Raw genomic sequence first — 26,806 nt, forward strand, 5'->3', positions numbered from 1 at the left:
AACAGTAGCCGGGTCCCAGGTAGGTGAGATCTCGCGGTGCTTGAGCGGCGGAAGTGACGTCATCGCCCTCGAGGCCCTCCAGTGGGTCGCCGGTCTTCGTCCCGCGCGCGCCGCCTCCGCCGCCGGGCCGCCGGGAACATGGCGTCCGCCCTGGAGCAGTTCGTCAACAGCGTCCGTCAGCTCTCGGCCCAAGGTGAGGCGGTGGGCGCAGGCCGCGAGCCTTCGTCCGGGCTGGGCCGGGGGTCTCGGCGCTTGGGCCGGGGCTGACGAGCGCGCGAGCTGGGCGGCCCCTCCGCCCGGGTCCTGACTCCCGGCCTCCGCCCCCCGCTGTCGGTGCCGCCTCGGTCTCGGCTCCCGGCGGCCCCTCCCGACCTGGCCGCGCGGCGGGGCCCCTCGTGGCTTGGCGCGCAAGTCCCCTGGGGGCCCTGGCTCCAGGCTCCCCTCTTGCGGGCGGAGTTGTGACCGTTGTTAATTTTCTTCCTAATTTTCATGCCGTTGGTTCGTTCGTTTCATCACCTGCATATCGAGCCCTGGGCCCAGAATTAAAGTAGTTGGCCGCTGCTGTAAGGCCCCTTTCCCCACCCTGTTTGTTCATCTGTGGAATAGAAATGGCCCTACTCCGCCGAGTTGTCAGGACTGAGAGGGAGGAACCGTTAAAGTTGCAGGAGCTGCGTGACCTTGGGCAGGCACGCTTCTCTCCTGAGTGCCGTCTCCTTGTGTAAGAAGGGCAGGCGCTGCCCAGAGGTTGCTCAGGTGTGGGGCGCGGCGCAGCGCGGCGGTTCTGTCTCGTTTCTCTCGTTACTGGTAGGAGTTGGCTTCACAGGTGAGCCATATTCTCTAGGCGTGAAGAAGCTATCCATGCGTTCGTTCGTGCCACGGACTTAAGTTTCTCCTTCCCGCGGTGCCGTGTGCCTAGAAGCTTTGGGCTGGAGTCCTGTCTCGGTCGCTTGGTGTGCCAGCCGCCTAATTTCCCCGGGCCAGTCTTCTTATTTACAAGACAGAACTAGGGCTGTGGTCGTGAGCATCAAGCAGGATCTCTTATCTGAAAGCTTTGCACACACGCTCTGTGCAAGTCGCTGCTTTAGGAGCGGTGTGCGGGACAGAGAGGCGCAGGACGCTTGCCCTGCCCCTGTGCCTCGTGCTGCCCGAATAGCAAACGTTAATGAGTTTGTTTCCTCAGCTCTTATTCAGAATTTTCTCACATGAACCTTAAGTGAAGGGAATGCCATAATGTCCCAGCTTTCTCTGATTAGAGGACGTTTCGTTGGCCCCCATCTGGTTGGGTTCATTTCACACGCACCCTGTGGCCCTTAGGTGTGTCTCCCCTTGGCCTGTACGAGGTGACTGCCTTAGGATTTAAGGGTGACCCAGCATTTCTCTTAGGTCTCATCTCAGGATTGGTAATTTAATTGGGGGAAAATCATGGACTGAAATGCTTAGTTGTGGGTGATTCTGATCACTGCAAAGAAGCTATTTCATACCTGCCAGTGAGATCTCAACAACATGATGATGAGTTGGTATTGATATTTCCCAGTTCAACTAGTATTATTACCTTGAAAGGTGATACCTAATGATATCATGGACTTTCTTTGTTATTGTTTTGCAGTGAGTGTGATAGTAATGGAATGTTTCCTTTATTTTTGGTAAAAATTTAAAAGTATAGTAAGAAGCTCTAGAAATTATCAAAGTTCCTGGCTACAGTCACTTGGATTTTAAACATTATACCATTTGAGTGTTTTTTAAATTTTTTAATTTATTTTATTTTATTTTTTAGTAAAATTTTATTTATTTATTTAGGGCTGCGTTGGGTCTTCGTTGCTGCCTTCGTTGCTGCACGTGGGCTTTCTCTAGTTGCGGCAAGCGGGGGCTACTCTCGTTGCGATGACTTCTCTTGTTGTGGACTCTAGGTGCAAGGGCTTCAGTAGTTGTGGCACATGGGCTCAATAGTTGTGGCTCACGGGCTATAGAGCGCAGGCTCAGTATTTGTGGTGCATGGGCTTAGTTGCTCCGTGGCATGTGGGATCTTCGCAGACCAGGGCTCGAACCCGTGTCTCCTGCATTGGCAGGTGGATTCTTAACCACTGCACCACCAGGGAAGCCCCTAAGTGTTTTTTAATAGGAAAAATCACTCAGTTACTAAATAGAAATAGCTGGTATGGGTAGCTTGAAGTTCAAAATGTGAAAGAGAACTGTTGAGGAGGAAACTTGAGAGGTTAATGCCCGTGGACTTATGTGTACCCTCCACCGTCACCAGAAAACAGGTGGTGGGATGTGGGAGTATAGAGTGTGGCCGTGGTGTCTGTCATCAGAATAACCCATTAAAATCGGTGAGTCTACACCGTCGATAATCATCAGGGAAATGCAAATCAGAACCACAATGAGATACCACCTCACACCTGTCAGAGTGGCTATCATAAAAAAGTCTACAAATAACACACGTTGGAGAGGATGTGGAGAAAAGGAAATCGTTGTGCACTGTTGGTGGGAATGTAAATTGGTGCAGTCACTGTGGAAAATAGTATGGAGGTTCCTCAAAAAACTAAAAACAGAACTACCATACAATCCAGCAATTCCACTCCTGGGTATATATCCAAAGGAAATGAAAATACTAATTTGGAAAGATACACGCACCCCAGTGCTCATAGCAGCACTGTTTACAATTGCCAAGATACGGAAGCACCTAAGTGTCCATCAACAGATGAATAGATACAGAAGATATGGTACATATATATATACAGTGGAATACTACTCAGCCATAAAATAGAATGAAATTTTGCCGTTTGCAACAACGTGGATGGACCTTGGGGGTATTATGTTTAGTGAAGTAAGTCAGAGAGAGAAAGACATACACTGCATGTTATCACCTACATGTGGAATCTAAAAAATACAACAAACTAATGAATATAACAAAAAAGAAACAGACTGACATATAGAGAGCAAACTAGTGGTTACCAGTGGAGTGAGGGAAGGGGAGGGGGCAAGATAGGGGTAGGGGATTAAGAGGTACAAACTACTATGTATAGAATAAGCTGTAAGGATATATTGTACAGCACAGGGAATATAGCCAATGTTTTAGAATAACTATAAATGGAGTATAACCTTTAGGAATTGTGAGTCAGTATCTTGTACACCTGAAACTTACATAATATTGTAAACCAACTATACCTCAGTTAAAAAAGAAAAGTCCTTGGGGGAAGTAGGTGAGTTCAATTCTGGCCTAATTAGATTCTGTACCTTAGTTGTTAAGACATGATATTGTGGTATTGGGGAAGGATTGGTGGATCAGTTAGATTAATTCAACAAGCTGCTTGTTGATTGATTGGGTGCTAGGCAAGCACTGCATTCTGAAGCTGGGGAAGAGACGGCTCTCCGCCTGAGTTCATGTGACCGACCTAACACCAGGATCCCGGGGACGCAGAGAGCACAGAGGACAAAGAGCCATGGGAGGGGGAGGCCCGGGCTGACTGTTGACGTGAGTGAGTCGGGTCGTGGGGGTCGTGGAAGAGTGGCGAGGGAGCACTCAGCTTGGAGAGCAGCCGTGCAGAGACCTAAGGCAAGAGCGGGGACGTTGGTGTGTGAGGGGAGGCTCGGGAGGCCAGACGGGGCTGAGGGGGGCGTTTGGAGGAGTGTGATGGGAGTTGCACTTCAGAAAGATCAGACAGGTGCCAGCGTGGGCTGTGGGCTGGACGGGAGAGATGGAAGGAGGCAGACCACTCGGAAGACGGTGGAGTCCAGACAGGAAATGGTGGGGATCTGAGGGAAGGCGGAGGAGAGAGGAAGGAGTGGACTGAGAGGCTTATCCATAAGATGAAGTCATGGTCCTAGAGGTGCGGTGGTGCTGATGGCAGTGTGAACGCTGCTGGCTTGGGGCACTGGAAGCGGGAGTGGAGAAAAGGGGAGACCTTCAGGGGCCCGAGGAAAGTGGCAGGTTTAGTGCTGAGGCTGCAGGCAAGATGTCTTTGGCCCTTCTGGGTCCTCGTCTGAAACGAAGGAGAAGAAATCACCTTCCGGCACCTGCAGGTCTGAGGTGTGAAGTCTGGGATTTGACTTCCTTTGGTTTGGTTAATGCTATAACTGAATGATAGTGTTATTCCTGTTTTCCAGGGCAAATGACTCAGCTTTGTGAACTGATCAACAAGAGTGGGGAACTCCTTGCGAAGAACTTATCCCATCTGGACACCGTGCTCGGGGCTCTGGATGTCCAGGAGCACTCCTTGGGAGTCCTCGCTGTTTTGTAAGGGCATTTTCCTTTATGATTTTGTGCACGCTTAACCTCAACGCTGCACTTTCTGGCTTTGGGGTTTTTTTGGTGTATGCAGTAAGCCCTGTAAATGACAGTGAGCTCTTTTGCACAACTAAAGTCACGTTGTAGTAGTTACCTTTAACTCGATGCGGCTAATCATTGCTTTTATTTTTATTTATTTTACTTTTTTTTATTAATTTCTATTGGAGTATAGTTGCTTTACAATGTTGTGTTAGTTTCTGCTCTACAGCAAAGTGAATCAACTATACATATATTCCCTCTTTTTTAGATTTCCTTCCCATTTAGGTCACCACGGAGCATTAAGTAGAGTTCCTTGTGCTATACAGTAGGTGCTTTTATATTTTGTTCTGTTTTATCATCTTTTAAAACTCTTATGTTTATACACATTTTGAAATGTATTTTAAAAAGTGAATGGCCATCTCAGTTGAGGGCACTGTAGTTTGCATTTATCTGAATACTTCTATTCATGTAGTCCATTGGATTCTCCCCATTTTCTAACTTAGAAAGAAAAGAGGGAAGAGTGACAGAACAGGGCACGGGGGCTATACTGAGTGAAGTTACCAATGATCCAGAGCAGCCTTGCTTCCAATTCCCTTCAGACAAGTTTAAGCTGTTTTTTTTCCCCCCTTTTTAAAAAAACTGTAGTTGCTGTACAGGTCTAAGCTGTTTTAAGACCAAATTAAATAGACGTTATTTCAATTGGTCTATTCAACTCTTGTGACTCTGTGTCTTTGACAGTTGAATTCTTTTCTCTTGATGTTGTAGTGTTATAAATTGGGATTTTGTGGTGGTTATGAAAGTTGAGGTAATTAAATAAACTGAGAAGAAATTGACCTAAAGTGAAGGTCTGGCTCCACTTGCACTGAGGTTCTGAGACAGGTGTGCGTCAGGAGGAAGGTGCCGTCGGAACACGGGCGGCCAGTAGCTCATGTGCCTGTTTGGATGTAAATCTTTACGGATGAGTGAAGTGAAAGATTCAGTTCCTCAGTTGCACTTGCCACACCTCAAGGGCTCAGGAGCTGCCCGTAGCCACTGTTTCAGACCGTGCAGGTGTGGAGCAGGGCCTCTGCTGCAGGAGGTTCTGCGGATTGGGATGGCTGGTGAAGATTTCTGCAGCCCGTGGTTTCCGATTAAAAGAACAGACAGCATGATTTGTACACACGTCAGCTTATGCGGATGTGCCTGTCAAGTGAGGTGATGTGTGTGGAAGCTGTTTGAAGCTGGAAGGTGTTTTACGTTGTATATCAGTTAAAGGAAACCTGGGAAGAACCCTGACCTTGTTTCCAGGTCCCCTGGGTTTGAATCTGTGTTCTGCTGATTATGAGGTTTGAGGCCCTGAGCTTCATATTTTTATTTATAAAATGGAAATCACAATGCCTTGCTGACCTATTGTGAAGCCCAGATGAGATTGTTTGGACACATTTTGATACTTGGAAAGTGTAATTACAGATGTAAGGTGGCATTGTTAAGGAATACTATATAAATGGAAGTACAAATTGAAAGATGGAGAAATTGTCATTAGGCAATAATACCCATTTGATTTTTCTTGAAATGAGTTTAAACCATTCAGTTTTTTGTTTTTTTTTTTTTTAAGGAAGAGCTTGCAGTTTACTTGTAAGCAATGTCTAAGTGGTGGTGGCTTATGTGATTTCTCCCCCGAAACCTCTCCGACCCCTCTTGGTGTTCACTGTGGCACTTGGCGGAACCATCTGCCAGGTGGCTCGGGATGGGCCACCTGCCTGAGTCGTCCCTCTTCTCGCTGCTCCACTCCTTCTGGTCGTGCCCTGCAGCTAGTTTTTCTCCCAGGTCACCCAGCATCCCCTGGGTCCTGGGGCAGCACGGGGACCATGAGCCGCTGCCGCGGCCTCCAGCCAGCCCGTAGCTTCAGTGTGTTCTGCTCAGGCAGCAAAAGCCCACGGCGGGTTTCTAGGTGAATAAAGCAGTACTGAGCACATTGGACTGCAAAAGAAAAGTATTTAAAAATTTTTTTGGTTATGAGTTTATATTCAGTTACTTCACGAGTATTAGGACAACCTGATATTTGGCCTCATTTGACGGAGTTTGCTTTTTTGAAAGTTCTTTTTTGGTTGCGTTTTATTTCTTGCCTAACTGCTCTGGGTAAAAGTTGTTTTTTTTAAGCATATTTTTCTTAACCTCTATTTGTGTCCATGTTCTGTGTCTTGACTGTGCAGAGAACCAGGCCGGGAGAATCTCACAGATGCCAGTTCTTCATTTTTAAAAGTACTGTGACTCCTTTAACTTCACAGAGCATTGGAGGCAGGACGGACGGACTTCTGCATTTCCCTGTGAGACGCCAGGACAAGTTGCTTCTTTTCTGTGTGTTGCAGGTTTGTGAAGTTTTCTATGCCCAGCGTTCCTGACTTCGAGACGCTGTTCTCACAGGTTCAGCTCTTCATCAGCACTTGTAACGGGGAGCACATTCGCTATGCAACAGACACCTGTAAGGGGAACAGCTTTTTCTTCTTTTCCACGGAATGTATTCTGCCCTGTAGTCATTTATATTTTCAATATTTTATCATTGTTGTGTCTAGTTGCTGGGCTTTGCCATCAGCTAACAAATGCACTTGTGGAAAGAAAACAGGTAAGAATGTTATTTGAGTATTTATAGTTCTGTTTCGCACGCCTCAAACCTGCACAATGCGCTGAGTGTAAGGGTTCCAGCCTGGTGTTGAGACCCTAATGCTCGGATGTACATGGTCGCTGCGGAGAGCTCAGAGCGTCCGCTGTGGGGCTCTGACCACAGAAGTGGTACCTCAAGGGGGAGGCTGCTGCTTGTGTCTGGAACTGCCATTCTAGCACCCCTTGTGCTGTAAAATGCCGCTGTTTTGTTTGTTGAACCTTTGACCTTGCAATTATGACATAATTTTAGCTTTACAAAAAAGTCGTTAGGTTAGTATAATTAATTGCCATGAACGCCTTTCACCCAGAGTCCCCGGGTGTTAGTCTCTTACCGTACTTACTCATTCTTTCCTCTTTTTCCTGAGCCACGGGGAGGAGAGTTGCAGATGCGACGCCCCTTACCCTGGGTGCTTCAGCGAGTGTTTCTCACGCATTAGGACAAGTTAAGACGTTCTCTTACCTAACTGCAGCCCAGGGGTCAGCGTCAGGAGACGAGCATTGATCGACTCCTGTAACACGTCTGACCTGATTCCGATTTTACCAGTTGTTTCACTGATATTTTTTGTAACAGAAGAAAATCTCAGATCACGGGTTGAATTACATTGTTGTGTGTCTTTAGTCTCCTTTAATCTGGTAAACTCTTTATTTTTTGTGATATTGACACAAGTTGTAATTTGTAAGTTTCTTTTTGATTTGAAATTCAACTTCAAGACTAGTGTAAAAGAGGCTGAAAACAAAGAACCAGTTGGTATTTTGTAGGAGCACTACATAATTATTGTTTGAGGGAGATGGTTAAACCCGACAAGTCTGTACTGAAAAAACATGTTAAGTTCCTTAGCTATTTTATGGTCACACCTCCTCTCCAGAAGCTGACTGCACCTCGTGTGGTTCTTGGTCTTGTTATTCATGGTCAGGGCAGGAAAACGGTTCATTTGTGCTTGGAACTGCCGTTCTAGCGCCCCTTGTGCTGTAAAAGGGGTTTGTGGTATCACTCTCAACGGTAATTTACCACCAGGTAAGAGATGTTGCTGGAGAGAATTTACAGGTGACACCTAGACTGCCCTGCGGGACAGTGCCAACATCCTTATCCACAATTCAGTCTCCTAAGCATAGGTCTCATCTGTTGTAAATAATTTGTAAAATTTTTGTTTAGCTCTAAGTATAATGAACTGTTGAGAATGTAATGTTGCTTTTGATTATTGGTCTCCAATAATTAGAAAAAGCTTTGTGATTTAAAAAGTTGTGCTGAATTACTCTACATATCACAATAAACAGCTTAAGACAACATTTTCTGACTGAATAGGGACAGAAGTTTCGTGAGAGGCTGTGGGACCCTCCTCTTGTGGTTTAGAAGAGCCCATCAGTATGTTACTTTCGTTTCTAAGTGACAACCTAGGACCCAGCGTGCTGACAGGTGTCCTTTCCGACAGCCCCTGCGCGGAATCGGCGTCCTTAAGCAGGCCATTGACAAGATGCAGATGAACACAAACCAGCTGACCTCCGTCCATGCTGACCTTTGCCAGGTGAGCAGCTAGGGGTTGCCCCGGGTCACGGTTGGACTTGGTGAACATGGCGCTGTGTTCTAAGCCTCGGAATGTGCAGGTGCCCCTGTTGCTGGGAAGGGAATCTTGGGGCTACTGAACGCAAGCCATCGGCTGAGGCCCAGCTAGTCAGCTCGTGATGTGGGGACGGGTGGGGTGAGTAGCGCTTGTGACCGTAACAATCCCAGTAACGAGCTCTGGAGGAACCTGACGGCGAACCAGGTGACTTCTGACACTCTAAAGTGTTGTTCATGTATTTATTTTATTTTGTGTGACTCCAAACCCAGATGGCAAAGGGGGGGGGGCGTATATAATGAAGCCCGTCTCCCACCTGCTGACTGGCCACCCATCCCTTCTCTCCAAAGGAAACTGGAATTCGTAGTTTCTTAGGCATCCTTCCAAAGCTGGTTTATGCACGTATAAGCAGATATGTTTATATTTGTTCTCTCTCGTTTTTTAAACACAAATACTAATCTATACAATGTCTTATGTACCTTGCTTTTTTCTTACTGTGTCTTGGAGATGATTCTGTCAGTGCTTTACAGCTGCAGAGAATTCCATAACATGGGTTTAGCCAGTCCCCGTGGGGTATCTAGATTGTTTCCTTAATGAATAACATGGTATGTGGATGATTTCAACCGCATGTTCTAACTTCACATGGAGACGTGCTTTCTTTTCTCTTTCTTTTTTTTTTTTTAATTTTAGTTTTTGGCTGCGTTGGGTCTTCGTTGCAGTGCGCAGGCTTCTCATTGTGGTGGCTTCTCTTGTTGTGGAACACAGGCTCTAGGCACACGGGCTCTAGAGCACAGGCTCAGTAGTTGTGGTGCGCAGGCTTGGTTGCTCTGTGGCATGTGGTATCTTCCCGGACCAGGGCTCGAAGCTGTGTTCCCTGCATCGGCAGGCGGATTCTTAACCACTGCGCCACCAGGGAAGTCCCCTCTTTATTTCTTCTAAAAAACTTTTGTGATGGAGGTGTGACGTACATACAGTAAAGTTTGCAGATCTCAGGTGTACAGTGAGTTTGTGCCTGTGTGTGCCCTGTGCCGCATCACCCAGACACAGAACTTTGCTGGATCTTGCGTTCTTGAGCTGCACATTCCCTACACTTACCTGAGGGGTTCAGACATGGAAAAGGAGTGATTGGAAAGAAACTGTTCTTACTTCACCAGGGCAGTGAAGAGAAAAGGTCACACTTGTCGTGCATCTGTAAACAGATTGGCTTTGCTTCATTTGCGGAGCCCTTTATGTCATAGCTGGTTAGTCTTTTCTAAAGAAATGCTATTGTATTCTGAATGCCTAAGAAAATGGAATAATGTGCCGACATTTAGATCATTTTAGTCAATAAAATGTAAAACCAATTATTTTCTAGAACTTTCCGGAATCTGCGAATTTGCTCCTTCTGCCAAAGGCGAAGTGCACCTAGAATGATGGCTCCGTGTACATTTTTCCACAGTTGTGTTTGCTGGCGAAGTGCTTTAAGCCCGCCCTCCCGTACCTGGACGTGGACATGGTGGACATCTGCAAAGAGAACGGGGCCTACGAGGCCAAGCACTTCCTCTGCTACTATTACTACGGCGGGATGGTCTACACCGGGCTCAAGAACTTCGAGCGAGCTCTCTACTTCTACGAGCAGGTAGTCGGCGCTCCCCTGGGGGCGTATGAACTTGCAGGCTCGCGGCTGGAGCTGCAGGGGAGGGTCCTTCCAGAGGCTCTTGCCCTGTGGCCAGGGGCGCAGGGCAGGGGAGGGATGGGCACTGTGGGGCGGGGCTGACCAGGCTTTGCCACGACCCCCGTCTGGTTTGGGTTGAGTTGTGTGTGTCTCTTGACTTTGTAGCTTCCTTTGCCTGTGGGGAAGGGGTGGAACCGAGTGACCTTTGACGCATCTTCTTGTTCTGAAACCAGATGTGACGTTCGGTTAAGTTTTTCTTTCTTTCATTGTTTTTTTTTGGCTGCACCGCGTGGCCTGTGGGATCTTAGCTCCCTGACCAGGGATTGAACCCAGGGCCACAGCAGTGAAAGCGCTGAGCCCTAACCACTGGACTGTCAGGGAACTCCCGAGTTTTTCTTACTTTAATAAATAAAACGTTCTTCTGGTCTGTAATTCAAAGGGTGTGAAGGAGTACACAGTGAATAGTGCCTCCCACCTTTGTGTCTGTGTAATGAGACATATTGCGCAGCTCTGCAGCTTCACTCAGGGTCTAACAGAGATGGACAGTACTGGCTAAAACCAGTGTTTTAAGATAAATTTGCCAGACGTTCGTAAGTTGTTTTATTCAGAGCACATGTTCGGATAATAAAAGACATTCCAAGCCTCGGAGGAGCTCATGGTGTATTTGAGATGCTGTAGAAGCCCCCGTGCAGGCCTGTGAGTGGACATCGCCTCAGTGAGCGGGGGCTGACCAGCATTGCTGGGGGCCTAGGGCAGGGTGACCACAAGCGCTATCGGCAGGGACGGTATCTTTCAAGGACGTGACTGGTCAGGTAGGACCTTCCAGGGGACTGCGTTGACCGTACGGTCACAATTTCAGTTCCTCAGAAAACTGCGAGCACACACCCGCAGTGACTGAACGCGCGGTGGCTCTGCAGCCCAGCGGAGGTGGAATGAGCCTGTCGATGGTCTAGGGACGCTGAGACACGGGCGCGCGGCAGGAAGGTGCACGGTTCTGTCACAGAGAGTTGAAATGTCAAAGACACAGCATGTTTATGTTTACAGCTAGAAGACTTTTACCTGATAATCCACATATTCCCTCTTTTGCCCAAGTGACAGTCTACTTCATGGCGCTGTGTCTTCATGACGTACATCAGTTCCAGGTAGTATTAGTACCTTAATTTCAGGAGGTGACACAGATTTTGTTTTACTGCCTTTTTAAAATCCAAAAGAAGGATGTACTTAGTGAAAAACATTCAGATCACACAGCATTATATAAAGTAAAGAGTGAAAGTAGCCTCCTCCTCTTATCCCGTGCCACATGTGGACCTGGCAGTTTACTGGCCCCCGACTGGTGGTACTCTCAGCAGGTTTGGTGCTTCACTGTTAGAGCAGTGTTGCGTGTGGATTGTTGTTCTTGTGTTCTTATGCCCTTGCACGCGTGTTTCTGTTGAATTATCCTCAGAAGTGCCTTACAGGCTCAGTGGCTTGGATTTTGATTTGGAACATTTGGGCTGATTTGGGTGTGATAGTTTTGAATTCTTAACCCTCATGAATCCAGGTGAAAAAAGGTGGAAAGGCAGCCTCAGAATGGGAGGAAATATTGGCAGATCACATTTCTTGATAAGAGACTTATATCCAGAATATACAAAGATCTTAAAACTGAACAATAAAATTTTAAAAATGGGCAATGGGTTTGAATAGACATTGCTCTAAAGAAGATAGGCAAATGGCTAAAAGCACTAGTCATCAGGGAAATGCAAATCAAAACCACAGTGTGATATCAAGTCACACTAGGATGGCTGAATTTAAAAAGAGAGCCAGTATGTGTTGATGAGGATGTGGAGAATTCAGAACCCTCATAACTGCCAGTGGGGATGTACAGTGGTGTGGCCGCTTTGGAAATAGTTTGGCGGTTCCTCAAAAGGTTAAACCTAAAACTTCCATATGACCCGGCACTTCACTCCCAGGATTACACCCAAGAGAAGTGAAGACAAATGTCCAAATACATACATGAATGTTCATAGCAGCATGATGATTCATGTGGCCAGATGCCCGCCAGCTGAGGATCTGAGTACACAAAAGGTGGAGCACTGTTTGCCCATAACACAGAATGAGGTCCTGACACAGGCCACTACAGGGGTGTGCCCTGAAAGTGTCACGTCGAAGCTGCTCACAAAAGACTACATGAAGCCATTTACGGGACTTCCCTGGCGGTCCAGTGGTTAGGACTCCGTGCTCTCACTGCCCAGGGCCTGGGTTCAACCCCTGGTTGGGGAACTGGGGTCCCATACGCCGTGCAGCGAGGCCACACACACACAAAGACGCCGTTTACATGCCCTGTCCAGAGTAGCCAAGTCCATTGAGATGTGAAGTAGAGGAGTGGTTGCCTGGGGGTGGGGGGTGGGCAGTGACCACTGACGGCCTGGGGTTTCTTTTTAGGGGGTGAAAATGTTCTGAAATTCGGTAGTGGTGATAGTCACACAGCTTGGTGAAGACACCAAAGCCCAGTGAGTTGGATGTGTTCAAAGGGTAAATTCTAGAGTTATTAAAAGGTAGTGATTTAGTATAAGTGCTCTTTTCCTAATTCAAGCTCCCCTGCTGTCTTCACTCCTGCTCAGGCCATCGCCACTCCTGCTATGGCTGTCAGTCACATCATGCTGGAGGCATATAAAAAGTATATTCTCGTTTCTTTGATACTGCTTGGCAAAGTGCAACAGCTGCCGAAATACACGTCTCAAATTGTGGGTAGATTCATTAAGGTGAGTTTTTAAAACAGAAGGATTTCTTAGGTGACATGTTCTGTTCATAGGAAATTGTGGTGACGCGTAGCTCTGTAGTCTTATGCTACGGGCCCTAGCTCTCCCAGCGTGTTAAGTTAGCAGATGCTCACTTGCCGGCTGCTGGGCGTCTGGCAGCGCCCGAACCCTCCCAGTCCGTGCACGCCGATCGCCTGACGGACCGCGATGTTCCTAGGAATCTGTTTGCACACTTCCGCTCTGGGTGATCGTAGCTGTAGATGTTTAAGGTCCTAGAAAAGCGGTGCTGACTCTGTCGGACTCTCACTTTGACCAAGTGCTGGGGAATCTTATTAGACCCCAAGCGCTGCTCACAGAGCTGCTCTTGTTTCCCTGAGGACTCAGCCCTGGGACCACGTGAAGAAATGACCTACTTTTTTTTTTCTTTTTTTTTAATAATACATGCTCACGGGGTTTTGTTTTTGTTTTTTTTAAACTGAAGTCACTATCATTCTGATAACAATTTTATGCTGACCCTCCTTGTACAAAGTTCAGAATTTCACGAGATCAGTGTGAAAGTCTTCCTGATGAGAAGATTTCTGTGCTGCCTTGTTGAGGGTGGCCCATGTCCTTCTCGGGCTCCAGGCTGCTAGTCACAGACGGGGGCCTGGGGGTGGGTAGAAGGACGTGTAGGTTTGGGGAGCTCCCGGGGTGATTCAGGTGGCCCTAGGAGGAGGGCCTTTGTAAGGTGAGGTCCCCATGACGCAGCCTCCTTCCCCACAATTGTGGTTTGTTGGCGGTGATAGCAGAGTGGTGAAGAGGGCACAGGCTTCGGGGTGGGGATGCAGGTTTGAATCCGTGTCTCCTCAGGACCGCGGACCTACTCGTGGGCCTGGGTCTGGTTTCTCACGTATAAGAGAGAGGGGAACGCATGCGCACGTATAAGATAGAGGGCAACGCATGCTCACGTGATGAGGGCAACGTATGTTCACGTAATGAGAGGGCAACGCATGCGCACGTATAAGATAGAGGGCAACGCATGCGCACGTAATAAGGTAGAGGGCAACACATGCGCACGTAATAAGGTAGAGGGCAACGCATGCGCACGTAATAAGGGGGGGACGCATGCGCACATAATAAGATAGAGGGGAACGCGTACGATGGTGAAAGCAGCACAGCTCTGAGTGCGCCCTCAACCCTGTTGTCTCTGGTTCCCCCAGAAGTAGCGGGTTGACACGTTGCGCCCGGTGAGGTGTGTGGGAGAGGGAGAGGGAACTGAGAAGCGTGGGAATTTTCCTTTTTTCCTCCCAAAGTGGTTTATCAAGAGAAAAATCAACAGCCACTGATGGAGATAAAAGACCTGTGTGCCTTTACTAACTGTGTACTGTACTTGCTGTGCAGCAGTTTGTTCTGTACTTCAAAGTGGGTGGGTTTTTTGTTTGACAGTAAAGTACTCCATGGTGATATTTCTATCCTTGGTCTTGAAAGCTAGGTACTTGCTTTGGGTAAATTATAGTTTGTTGGGTAACAGTAAAGGATGTTGAATGTACTTGCTCCAAATTTAGTGCCATGTTTTCTTTTGCGTCTTACACAGGCTCCGTTCCTCTAACTCTCGAATCTGGTTTCTTCCCGCCTGCACACCTTTAGCCTCTTAGCAACGCGTACCACGAGTTAGCGCAAGTTTATTCCACCAACAACCCCTCGGAGCTCCGCAACCTGGTGACCAAGCACAGCGAGACCTTCACTCGCGACAACAACATGGGACTGGTGAAGCAGTGCCTGTCCTCGTTGTACAAGAAGAACATCCAGAGGCTCACCAAGGTGAGGCCCTGCCCGGGCCCCTCCTGACCCTGGGCTCCTTTTCTCCCCTCGTCCCCCTCAGCGCCGAGGCAGCAGCGCAGGGTCTTGTCCTGAGGAAGAGCTCTCCCAGCTGACTCCCTAGGGCACTTTGATGGGTGCTTTTGGTCTTTCCAGTGCTGGGGCAGGGTATTTGAGAAGAAGGACAGGTGAAGAGCAAGAGGTAGGAGATATGGCCGCTCTGGGAGGCACAGACAGGGAGCCCGAGGGCGTGGCCGTGCTGCCCAGGACCCCGCGGCGGGCTGACCCACGCGGGGGCACAGGGCCAGCACGCTGGAGCCGGGGAGGTGAGCCGATCGTGTATTTTCTATTTTCAAGATGGAAATAAACCTAATGGCTTTTGTTGACGGAAAATACGCTTACTATCAAGTGTTAAAACCGCCCAGGAAAGTGTAAAAAGAAAAACGAAGCTCCCCATGAGCCGGGAAGGCGTTTGCTGCAGGTAGTAAACCAACAAAGAGCAGCGGCGACCGGGACGGTGCGGCTCTTCTCCCACGGCTTAAGGACCGGGCGGTCGGGCTCCAGGCGGAGGAGGGGAGAGGCTGCTGCTCGGTTGGTGCGAGGGCCAGGGAGGCTGGAGGGGACCAGGGGGAGGAGGGGAGGCCGGGGAGGCCGCCCCTGCGCGGGGAGAACCGCTCCTCGAGGAGGAGGAGGAGGGGGGAGGGTCATTGCTCACAGGAAGGAGGCCCCTTCCAGACACTCCAGACATCAGTCTGTAAGAGGAAGACAGAGAACACGAAAGGGAGAGTGACTCAAAGAAGATGAAAAACAAATGTCCTGTCAGAGAAAAACGAGCTGGACCCATAGGCTAAAAAGACCGGACCTAAGAGATTCAAGGTGACCAGCAGCTGAATTCTCCCCACAGTGTTTTCCATTTGGTCCAGGTGCCAACACAGCTGCTCTAAGTACAATAAATTTCTATCTCACCATCGAGAGGAGCTGCTGGGAAACAGCTGCACCTGTAGGTGACTGGTACTGGGAGTTTAGATGGAAAACCAAAATGTGAACAAGGAGAGAAGACAGTGCACGTTCAAAAAAATGTTAAGTTACAAAATGGCGAATGAAAGTTAAATGAAGAATTAGAACTTAGGGAATCTAATAAGTAGGTATCACTGCGAAAATCATCAGTTAAACTCTCTTGTGAAATAGTCAACCCCAGTTCGTCACTTTGGAATCAGTTGATAGCTTATACTGTGAAGTCGGTATGCTTTATATGGAAGGTGCAGTTTTCCGTTTTGGATCGGATAAATACGGATCCAGAGTGTGACCAAACAAACATGAAGGGCCTTAGGTGGCCAGCCCAGGGCGGGGCAGTGGCTTCACAGTCACCAGCGTCCTGGTCCTGCTGTGCTGACTTACCATTGATTTGAGTCCGCTGGGCTGATAAGCCCTTCCCGGCGGCCTTGGGGGGGCACCACAGCTGCTGATGGGCAGGGGCGCCGCCATAGAGGATGCGTGGCCTTACGTCCTGGTGCCAGAACAGTAGATGGGGCATCAGAGGATTTTTCCAGTCAGGTTAGTAGGATTTTCCAGTCAGGTTAGTAGGATTTTCCAGTCAGGTTAGTAGTCTGTTATTCAAAGGGCAAAAAAAATCAAAGGCTTTTTAAGAAGCCTCAGCAGGTGAACTGTATGTGGGTGTCGGGACGAGAGGCTGGCTGCAGGGCAACGAGGGAAATGGGGTTCTCACGTGAGGCTCAGATCTGCCCCACATTCATGTTTTGTGGGCGTTTCTCTAAATCTCTCTGCTCTGTGTGTAGACACTCCCATTAACTGTAGTTGGGATCTTATTGTATGTGCTGTTCTGTACTCTGCTTTTTTCACTGTCTTCATATTGTTTCCACGGCAACGTAAGCCTGCATCACAGTGACTGTACATCGTACTCTGTTGTACCGATGGTCACAACTCACTCAACCAGTCCTCTTCTGGTAGACATTCAAGTGGAAGTTTCTCCTTATTTTGAAATAGGAAAAATGACAGTTCCGGATATTTAGAAATGTTCACTTTTGAGTCCTCATTGGCGCTAAACTACTTAGATACTTCTTTGAATTAACGGTAGTTTTCGTTTGGAGAGGGCGTGCTACTCTTTGAACTAAAGTATATGTATCAGTAGAATTTTTGGTCATTGGCTTATCAAGGATTTTCAACATCACAGTCTTAACATGGCCTGCTCTGAAAATGCCATCATTGTAAATATTGCCAGCTGCCCTAAAGAAAAAGAGTTGTTTTAATTTGTTCCTGAAAGGGGGCATTTTCATCAAGTCCCAGGCAAACCAATGATAAACACTGGTTTCCTTTTAACCCCCTATTTGTTTACACATTCTAGCTTTGAATTTTGAAGGATGAATGTGATTTTTTTTCAATTTTATATTATTTACAAGGTAATACGTTTATAATACGAAATTCAAAGACACAAAAATCTCCATCCAGTTCCTATACCCCAGCCGGCCTTTTCTTTCCCCAGAGGCAGCCTGGTGTCACCCGTTTCTCAGATATCCTTCCAGAGATCATCTGTGCACATAGAAGCACATGCATTCATACGTGTGTGTGTTGTCACACGTATGCACTCCTTCCTTGTACACAGATGTGAGCGTGCTGTAGACCCTGTTTTGCATCCTTTTTTATATTTAACGATGCACATGTCTTGGATTCTTTTCCAGCTCATAAAAAGTATCCACACTCAGTAAGTTTTTTACAACTGTGTAGGAGTCCGTTCGCGTAATTGCGCTGCACTCAGCCAGTCCTCTGCTGGTGGACTTCTAGGTGGTTCCGATCTTTGCCGTTGCAGGTGGTGCTGAAATGGCGGTGCACACGTCATTTCAGACGTATAGGACACACGTGTGGGATACTGTTTAAAAGTCATTAGTCCTCTAGAAAACTGTTGCTAAAACCTTAGTTCATCTGTTGCATGTCATCTTCACAACAAAAAGTTATCTTGTACAGTATTGGAAAGCAAATTTTCAGAGACTCAGTAGAACTCTGTGCACATTTAATAAAATTTCTTTCCTCAGCGTTTCTAGTTGTGATTAATTAACTTCTGAATTTCAGACCTTTTTAACGCTGTCATTACAAGACATGGCAAGCCGTGTGCAGTTATCTGGACCTCAGGAGGCAGAAAAGTATGTCCTGCACATGGTGAGTGTGTGGCGGTTCTTTTCAAGAGTGACCACTGGGGTTTCGTCCTCGTAAAGGTAGCAGGTGTTCACGATAGAAAACACAGAGGAGGACGAAGGGGGCCCGTCCGGTGTCAACCAGTGTGGACATTTTCGTTGATTTCCTTACAATCTTTGGGGTCTTCCCGCGACGTGTACTCATGTGTTATACACAGTGGTGCCTTAGCAGTGCTCCTTATTTATATTTTCATCGTCACAGTTGTTGTGAACATCATTTAAAACACTCATGAAACAGTTCAGATGATACAGAGAGACGAGCAGTGCTGCTCTGCCTGCTGGTCTGTGAGGAGCCCACGGACGAGCCGTATGCGGGGCCGGGCCCTGCTGCCCTCAGGAGGTCCTGCGCAGCGAGGTGGGGGCCTGCTGCCCTCAGGAGGTCCTGCGCAGCGAGGTGGGGGCCTGCTGCCCTCAGGAGGTCCTGCGCAGCGAGGTGGGGCCCTGCTGCCCTCAGGAGGTCCTGCGCAGCGAGGTGGGGCCCTGCTGCCCTCAGGAGGTCCTGCGCAGCGAGGTGGGGCCCTGCTGCCCTCAGGAGGTCCTGCGCAGCGAGGTGGGGGCCTGCTGCCCTCAGGAGGTCCTGCGCAGCGAGGTGGGGGCCTGCTGCCCTCAGGAGGTCCTGCGCAGCGAGGTGGGGCCCTGCTGCCCTCAGGAGGTCCTGCGCAGCGAGGTGGGGCCCTGCTGCCCTCAGGAGGTCCTGCGCAGCGAGGTGGGGCCCTGCTGCCCTCAGGAGGTCCTGCGCAGCGAGGTGGGGGCCTGCTGCCCTCAGGAGGTCCTGCGCAGCGAGGTGGGGGCCTGCTGCCCTCAGGAGGTCCTGCGCAGCGAGGTGGGGCCCTGCTGCCCTCAGGAGGTCCTGCGCAGCGAGGTGGGGCCCTGCTGCCCTCAGGAGGTCCTGCGCAGCGAGGTGGGCGCCTGGTGGCCTCAGGAGGTCCTGCGCAGCGAGGTGGGGGCCTGCTGCCCTCAGGAGGTCCTGCGCAGCGAGGTGGGGCCCTGCTGCCCTCAGGAGGTCCTGCGCAGCGAGGTGGGGGCCTGGTGGCCTCAGGAGGTCCTGCGCAGCGAGGTGGGGGCCTGGTGGCCTCATGGGTGGCAGTCTGACTCACCCCCTCCTGGGCCCTGTCACCCGGAGACCACACTCAGAGGAGGTACCCGCGTGCTCAGCTCCAGCTGCAGATGGCAGATGTCACAGGACACCTGAGGCCCATTTACTTCCCAGTTGTGACTGCCCACTCCCCAAACTTAGATACGCATTTATTTATTTGTTTGTTTGTTTGTTTTTTAAAGGTTGGCTTTTTAATTAATTTATTTATTTACTTTGGCAGGGCTGTATTGGGTCTTCATTGCGGTGTGCGGGCTTCTCATTGCGGTGGCTTCTCTGTTGCCGAGCATGGCTCTAGGCATGCGGGCTTAGTAGTTGTGGCGCATGGGCTTAGTTGCTCCGCGGCATGTGGGATCTTCCCGGACCAGGGCTCGAACCTGTGTCCCTTGCTCTGGCAGATGGATTCTTAACCACTGCGCCACCAGGGAAGTCCCTGGATAAGCATTTAAATGACTATGTGGTAACCCACCAAGTTGAAATAGCATCATTTACTTATTCTGTTACACAAATGCATGTCTCCGATCTGATCCACCAAGAGCAAACCTCTGTCCTCAGCCCGGGTCAGGCACGTCTTCTCATGCAGAAAGTCAGCATTCTGCATTTTCTGCTAGTGATCTCCCCTGTGATTTCAGGAGTGGTGCCAGGTCAGGATTAGGAGTCATGAAACTGTTTTCAGTTGTGATGATGGAGTATTTTCTTTCCATAGTTCAATTTACAAATGTTTGGAGGTTTTTTCCTTCAACGTAATCCTCCAAACACAGAGACACACATCCCAAACAAATAAAACCTGTCCCACCTCCCCAGCCTCGGAGCGCCTTCTGAGAGCACCTTGCTGCCCACAGGGTTTCGTCCCGTGGGTCAGCCGCACACCTCCCCGGACTTGCTCATCAGCGGTGGGGACCAGTACGTGAGTGGTGCGGACACAGCTAGTGAAGTGCTTGCCCAGCCCAGACGGACCCTGACAGGCTCCAGACCAGCCGGCGATGTTTTATCTGCCAGAGACATGTGGCATTTGCCAGGGCAAATGTCTGAGGACATTTCTGGTTGTCACGGCTTGGGGTGCTACTCACATCTAGTGGGTAGAGCCAGGGACGCTGCTCAAGCCCCCACAATGCAGAGGACAGCGCCCACCACAAAGAATTATCTGGCTCAAAATGTCAATTCTGCCACACCTGAAATTTCCTGCCCTACCGTGTAAAATTTATGAAGGCAGGGATTGTTCTTTAAATAAGACTCAATTTTTTTAGAGCAGTTTGCGGTTCATAGCACAGTTGAGGGGAAAATGCAGGGTTCCCCGCCCCACACGTGCAGAGCCTCCCCTTATCAGTACTCCTACTGGCTGGGACAGTTCCTAGCAGCTGACAGCCCTACACGGATGTGTCACCATCCAAAGGCCTTAGCGTACATTCGGGTTCATTCATGGTGTTGGACGTTCTGTGGGTTTGCACAGGTGTGTAAGGACATGGGTCCATCATTATAGTGTCGCATGGAGTGTGTTCATGGCCCTGAAAACCCTCTGCTCCGCCCGTTTGTCCCTCTCCCCCCTCCCCCACCCCCACTGATCTTTTTATTTTCTCTACAGTTTTGCCTTTTCCAGAATGTCATATAGTTGGAATCATACAGTGTGTAGCCTTCTCAAACCTGCTTCCAGCCCTACCTCTGCCTAGAAAGGTTATTATTATCCTGATTTCTAACGTCCTATTCTTAGTTGTGTCCTATTTTTGAGTTTTATATAAAAGGAAACGTACAGCGTATGTGCTTTGGGATCTGGCTTTTTTTCCTCAACACCGTGAGATTTCGTGCACAGTGCTGCGTATCATTGTAGTTGGTTCATTTGCAGGGCCACAGCGTTCCGCTGTACGAGGCTGCCTTTCCGTTCCCATCAGGGGACGCTTGGGTTGTTTCCAGTTGTGGTTATTACAGAGAGTGCCACTGTGGTGAGCCCGGCGTGCGTGTCCTTCCCCTTTGTGAAGAGGCAGCTCTCTCTGCTCACGGGGTCAGAGAGTTACGCCTTCTGTTCAGTGTGCGTTGGGCTGTTGGTGCTGCACTAACTGGGGCCCGTCCCTTCCAGGTGGAAAGGAGCAGACCAGCCCAGGCAGCTCGGTTCCGCTGTGACAGACCACTGGCACCTGGGGAGCAATCTGTTAGAATGACAACACCTGTTTGGGATTTTATTGGCTTCTCGCTTTTTACTTCATGGACAGGAGTTGGCGATGAGGCTCAAACAACTAAATCCCCAGTTGTGGATGCAAAGAACATAGACCTTGAAACTGCCTTGGAATCAACACTGGCAGAAAAGCTTTCTTAAAGGACCAGAAGATAATTTCTACTGGGGTGAAACAAAAACGTGTTAGGGTTTCACTTTTTAAAATGCCACGGCAACGTCAGTTCTATCTCACAGAAATTTTCTAAAGATGTAAGGGCACTTCCGAAACATTATGCCAGAGAAGCAAGACACGGAGACCACATATTGTCTGACTCCATTTATATGAAACATCCCGAACAGGCAAATCCACAGGGCAGAAAGTAGATAAGTGGTTGCAGGGGGCTTGGAAGGAGGGGAAACGGGCGGTGACCGCTTAAATGGGGTGGGGTTCCCCGTGGGGGCAGTGAAATCTTTTGAAACGGTAGAGTTGGTGGCTGCACTTCACAAGTGCAGTTGAATCCTCTGAATTGTTCACTTTAGAATGGTTAATTTGGGACTTCCCTGGTGGTCCAGTGGTTATGACTCTGCGCTCCCAGTGCAGGGGGCACGGGTTCGGTCCCTGGTTGGGGAACTAAGATCCTACATGCCGCATGGCCAAAAAAATAAATTAATTAAATAAAGTGGTTAATTTACCTTATGTGGATTTTACCCCTTCACATCTATCTTGGTGCTGTGCACATGATAGGTATTTAATAGATATCTTTGAATAAGCAGGTGGTACTTAAAAATACACATACAGATTTATTTATTTATTGCTTTCTGTGGTATTTCCTGATTGTATTGAAACACTGCATATTCACATAGTTTTTGGGTCTAAACTGCTTTCCTGATTTCTCTTTTATAGATAGAAGATGGTGAAATTTTTGCAAGTATTAATCAGAAGGATGGGATGGTCAGTTTCCATGATAACCCTGAAAAATATAATAACCCCGCCATGCTTCATAACATCGATCAGGAGGTAAATATGAATGCCAGGTGTTTTGGGCTGATGTTTATGATGTTATACCTGAAATACTGACTGTATGTTCCAGGATAATTTTAGGTCTAAATACGTGTAGCTCCCAACTAGTTTCTAAGAACATCTTATTTCCTAGAAAGTTAATTTCAAGGTGGACTCTCCCAGGTTGTACGGTTATAAGTAGATGGTGGGTTAGCTTCTTTGTCTAGCTCACCAAAGCCTCCTTCAACTCCTAAAACACTTGAAGGGTCTTAGAATCGGTACAGTTTTATCCGTACCCAGCGGCCACCTATACTGTAGAGCCTTCAGTAACGTGCATCTGGAGCCCCAGCTCGGAAAGTCAGGAATCCCCCGTCTCTGCTGGGGGAGAGCAGGCAGCTGGAGGAGACGAGCCGCCCGCAGTTCCGCCTGGGCAGCAGCGGGGGCCACGGAGCACATCCTGCTCTAAGCGCTTGCAGGGATCTGGGCGTGAGCCAGGGTTGTGTGGGTTGGTCTGGTTTCTTACCTCTGATTAGGCAAACAGACTGAACTGAACAGCTCCAGAATCTTCAAAGCAGTATGTCTCCACAGTCTGTTTTTGGCAATTCCAAGTTTTCTTTAAGAAACCCTGAAAACTGGAAGGTTTTTTTGGTAACTCATTTGATGGCAAATGAATATTTTTAGGTTTCACTGCAAAAGATGTCAGCGTGTTTGATGACGGGGTGCTACCCCAGGTCCTGCTGTACTGTGTTGCTGGCGGAATCCAAAACTTCTGACTCCAGAATTCATCTGGCCCCAGGGTTGTGACCCTGTAGCACCCACAGTACTAGTCTAGGCTCAAAAGGTGAAGTTGCCCTAAACCTGCTCACTCAGCGCGTCCACATCTGTCTGCCATGCAGATGCTGAGGTGCATAGAGCTGGACGAGCGGCTGAGGGCCATGGACCAGGAGATCACAGTGAACCCCCAGTTCGTGCAGAAGGTGACTGAGGCCCCCTCATTCACGGAGTGGGCCGGGCGGGGCGGGGTGGCATTCTCCATCAGGAGTGTGAGCTTGTGCCCAGAAACCATATCGGGGAGGTTCACAGAGACATACTCGTTGGGGACGTTTCCAGACTCCAGGCTGGAAGTGTGTTTAGGGATGAGGGTGGGGGTCCTGGACCTGCCTCCCCCGTACACGGGGTGGCGTCGTCGGGGGGTAGGTGTCCGGGGCTGGCGGGAAACCCTTGGCCAGGGCAGACAAGCGCACTGCCTCTCTCCCTCCCTTCCAGAGCATGGGGTCACAGGAGGACGATTCGGGAAACAAGCCATCCAGTTACTCCTGAAGCCGGTGCTCATCCTGAGTTTCAGAGAAGCCTTCGCCATGGCCGGGGCAGGTGTCGGGAGGGCGGCAGGGAGGACCAGGCCCGTCTCACCTGGGCGTTAAGACAGTGTGTTTTGTTTTGACGTCTTCGGTCCTGTGTGCTTTCAGAAAACCAATCTCTCTGCAAAGAAAGGAAAACGTTTTCAAACTTTAAAGCCTGTTTTGGATTTATTTATCCTCAGATTAATGTGGTTATTGCATTAAATCTACCTTTTTGTTTTAAATTATTTGAACATTGGCGTGTCTTCTGTATCACTTTTTTCCTCTGAAAAGCTTTTAAAGAACATATTCATTGTGAACAGATATATAGATTTTAGGAATTATTGGAAGATTTGAATCTAAAGTTGATATCAGGGGACTTCCCTGGTGGCGCAGTGGCTAAGAATCCGCCTGCCAATGTAGGGGACACGGGTTTGAGCCCTGGCCCGGGAAGATCCCACATGCTGCAGAGCAACTAAGCCTGTGCGCCACAACTACTGAGCCTGCGCTCCAGAGCCCGCGAGCCACAACAACTACTGAAGCCCGCGTGCCTAGAGCCTGTGCTCCGCAACAAGAGAAGCCACCGCAATGAGAAGCCCTCGCACCACAACAAAGACCCAACGCAGCCATAAATAAATAAATAAATAAATTTATAAAAATAAAGTTGATATCAGTTGCCTTAAAAAAAAAAAAAAGCTGGGAGAGTCCATCAGGCCGAAGATAATGATTTGTAATTAGCACTCACGGGCACGTGAGTGACAGGGTGGCTTGTGAATTGAGCAGGTACGGCTGTGCTCATGGGGACCTCCGGCGTGGGGGGTGCCCTTTTGGAATCTCGGGGGCTTTCTTGTGAGACGAACACCAGACTTTGCCGCCTTTTCTTCAGAAGCATTTTCTGTTCATCTGCACAGCTGCGTTCTGATTGTGTTCAGGTCCCTCCTCTTCAGGACCCTGGAACGCGTCTGACTCGGGTGCCCTGATTTAGCCCCAGGATGGTGTGGAGCCTCTGTAAGGTGTGCTCAGGTTAAACTGGAATTTGGTCCTTAAAGAACCTCTTGCTAGTAACATTCGCTGTTTAAAATGTGTCCAGTTGTGTAGTCAGTCACATTTTCATTATTTACAAAAAGAAACTGTGAAACCTCATGCCTAAAAAGTTTCTCTAATAGAGAGGCTTTGGGGTCATGTGGTCTATTGTGACGACCACTGCTTTGCTGCAGGAAAGCAGCCACGGAGCATCTGATCTGTAAACGAGTGGGTGAGGCCGGATCCAGTAACGCTGACGTAGAAATAGGCGAGGGCTGGATGTGACCCTTCATGCATGCTCTCAGTCCTCCAGCTCAGGTGAGGTATGTCATTTTCATGTATACTTCCATGTGCCTGTACTTAGGAAAGAGGAAACATTTAATGGAAAATTTCCGGGTTTCCCTGGTGGCGCAGTGGTTAAGAATTCGCCTGCCAGTGCAGGGGATGCGGGTTCAAGCCCTGGTCCGGGAAGATCCCACATGCCTCAGAGCAGCTAAGCCCGTGCGCCACAACTACTGAGCCTGTGCTCTAGAGCCCGCGAGCCACAACTACTGAAGCCCACGCGCCTAGAGCCCGTGCTCCGCAACAAGAGAAGCCACTGCAGTGAGAAGCCTGCGCACCACAACGAAGACCCAAAGCGGCCAAAAATAAATAAATTTATATAAAAAAAATTTTCCTTCTATCAGTGTGGCAAGCTACATAGTTTTGTTTTTTTAAAAACAATTAGACAACTTCTGATTTACCTGGATCTGAATTAAAATCACCTCAAATGTGTTCGAGAATTCTAGTAGTTGCCAGTCATGACTATTTAAGGAAAAAGTAACTCTCTTGTGGGCTCCTGATGTGGACACTATTAGATTTCTCCCCGAATAGTGATTCACCGAAATACCGCATTATTTTGAAACTTTGATTTCCAGAGGGCCCGGTGTTTAGGGCCTGGTCCCGCGTTCCCAGGGCACTCACGTGAACCCCTCCTGTCGTGTTGGGGAGGAGGGCCCTCACTCCCGGCCCTCACACCTGCCCTCGTGTGTTCTCTTGGTTCCGGGGCCAGAGCTCTGCAAACCTAGGGAGGGAAGGAGCAGGCCCCCTGCAGTCGGCTCTGGACCCCGGCAGGGTGCTGGGGACCCGCCTCACTGCAGCCCCCGTGTCCACATGGCAATACAGCCCAGGAGGCAGGCCTCCCCCTCCACACAGTCGGGGACCCAGTTCCACTGGGCACCTCCTCCAGCCACCTACATTCTATGAATCCCGTGGGAGACTTCTTTCCCTTTTCTAACGTGTGGTTAATGGCTCTACTACATTGTTTCTATTAAACTGGCCAGCGGTTTCTCTCCACAGCAGTTGCTTTTGAAAATCTTGGGTCAAGGAGATGAGTGGCCTCGTTTGTTACTAGAAGTGAGCACGAGACCCCCGCATGCTGAGCAGACGCTGCCTGGCACTGCCCGTGTCTCGTTTTTGAATAGTTACCAGAATCTGTTTGCGCGAATAGTTAAGATAGGCTTAGCCATTCCTTGGAGTTAATTCTCAGCAGCAGCTCACTTTGTGAACACGTTCACTTATGAATGCCTGTAGCATTTTGATGGTGCCAGAAGATGGTGAGCTTGCACCTAGGCAATTAGGGCAGTTTCTGAGGTCCAAGGATGGAGCCTGGGGTTGGTGTTCATTAGTGGACCTACTGTTTCTCTGTGGACTCTTGAAGTGTGTACTTCATGTTTTCATGGTACTCTCAGATGTTAATAAGTACTCCAGATTAACGAGAATAACTGATCACCCTCAGAATTCAGTACTTGCATTATATGTGTTTCTATTTGTATCGGTGCCCAGTGGAACCCTGCCTCCCCTCAAAGGGACAGTATTCAGCTTTTAGTCTAGACTTTCTTAGGCGAGTATGCCTGGTCTGCGAGGTCTCTAGTTTGAGATATACCGGTATAAGGTATTCTTTAAAGAAATATCTGGTTGCATGTGTTTGAAATGACAGTAGATGTTTTCTGAGCCAAAGAATGGTGGTACTAAATGGGCAATAATGGAATTTTTCCGGCCTGCATGGAAGGCACCTTCTTTACTTTGTTTAGTACATCGGAATCCCAAACAAAGCTGGATGATAGAACATTCCTGGGAAGAATCCTAACTAGCCTTAGTAACAGGATATAATAATGCCTGTGTCATCTAACCAGGGACAAATGCTTTACTTTTCCAGCACATAATTTAGCAGAGGGTCTTATAAAGCTCTCTTAGCTTTTTAAGCGTGGCATTCACAGGTGGACCGTCCTTGTTCACATTCCCTCCTCTGTGTATGCCAATGGTCAACTTGTGTTCTAATTCTCTCCTATTACTTGCTTTTCAAAGATGCAG

General features: G+C 48.7%; 1 protein-coding gene across 8 annotated transcripts; it reads left to right on the top strand.

The window, feature by feature from the left end:
* The first annotated feature begins 35 nt into the window (after window positions 1–35).
* Window positions 36–23,679, top strand: COPS3 (COP9 signalosome subunit 3). Of its 8 annotated transcripts, none has more exons than XM_082442879.1 (12): window positions 36–193; window positions 4,105–4,234; window positions 6,613–6,725; window positions 6,817–6,866; window positions 8,335–8,427; window positions 9,899–10,078; window positions 12,715–12,855; window positions 14,479–14,652; window positions 17,734–17,820; window positions 21,999–22,112; window positions 22,991–23,071; window positions 23,361–23,679. In XM_082442879.1, the coding sequence occupies exons 1-12, from the start codon at window positions 139–141 to the stop codon at window positions 23,412–23,414; spliced, it is 1,272 nt and encodes a 423-aa protein (XP_082299005.1). In that variant the 5' UTR covers window positions 36–138; the 3' UTR covers window positions 23,415–23,679. The 8 variants fall into 8 exon arrangements, with proteins under 8 accessions (XP_082299005.1, XP_082299001.1, XP_082299002.1 ...); XM_082442874.1 differs by having other exon boundaries at window positions 49–193; window positions 4,086–4,234; XM_082442875.1 differs by lacking the exons at window positions 22,991–23,071; window positions 23,361–23,679 and adding an exon at window positions 22,776–22,951 and having other exon boundaries at window positions 44–193; window positions 4,086–4,234.
* The last annotated feature ends 3,127 nt before the right edge of the window (window positions 23,680–26,806 follow it).

The sequence above is a fragment of the Balaenoptera physalus genome (assembly GCF_965194825.1).
Source record: "Balaenoptera physalus genome assembly, chromosome: 20".
NCBI classification, from domain to species: Eukaryota; Metazoa; Chordata; class Mammalia; order Artiodactyla; family Balaenopteridae; genus Balaenoptera; species Balaenoptera physalus.

What these genes read in the sequence shown, in the direction of transcription:
- COPS3 (XM_082442879.1), top strand. Translation starts at nt 139, where the DNA reads ATGGCGTCCGCCCTGGAGCAGTTCGTCAACAGCGTCCGTCAGCTCTCG. An exon ending in CTCTCTACTTCTACGAGCAG is followed by an intron (nt 10,079 to 12,714) that starts GTAGTCGGCGCT and finishes ACTCCTGCTCAG; the next exon opens with GCCATCGCCACTCCTGCTAT. An exon ending in ACCCCCAGTTCGTGCAGAAG is followed by an intron (nt 23,072 to 23,360) that starts GTGACTGAGGCC and finishes CCTCCCTTCCAG; the next exon opens with AGCATGGGGTCACAGGAGGA.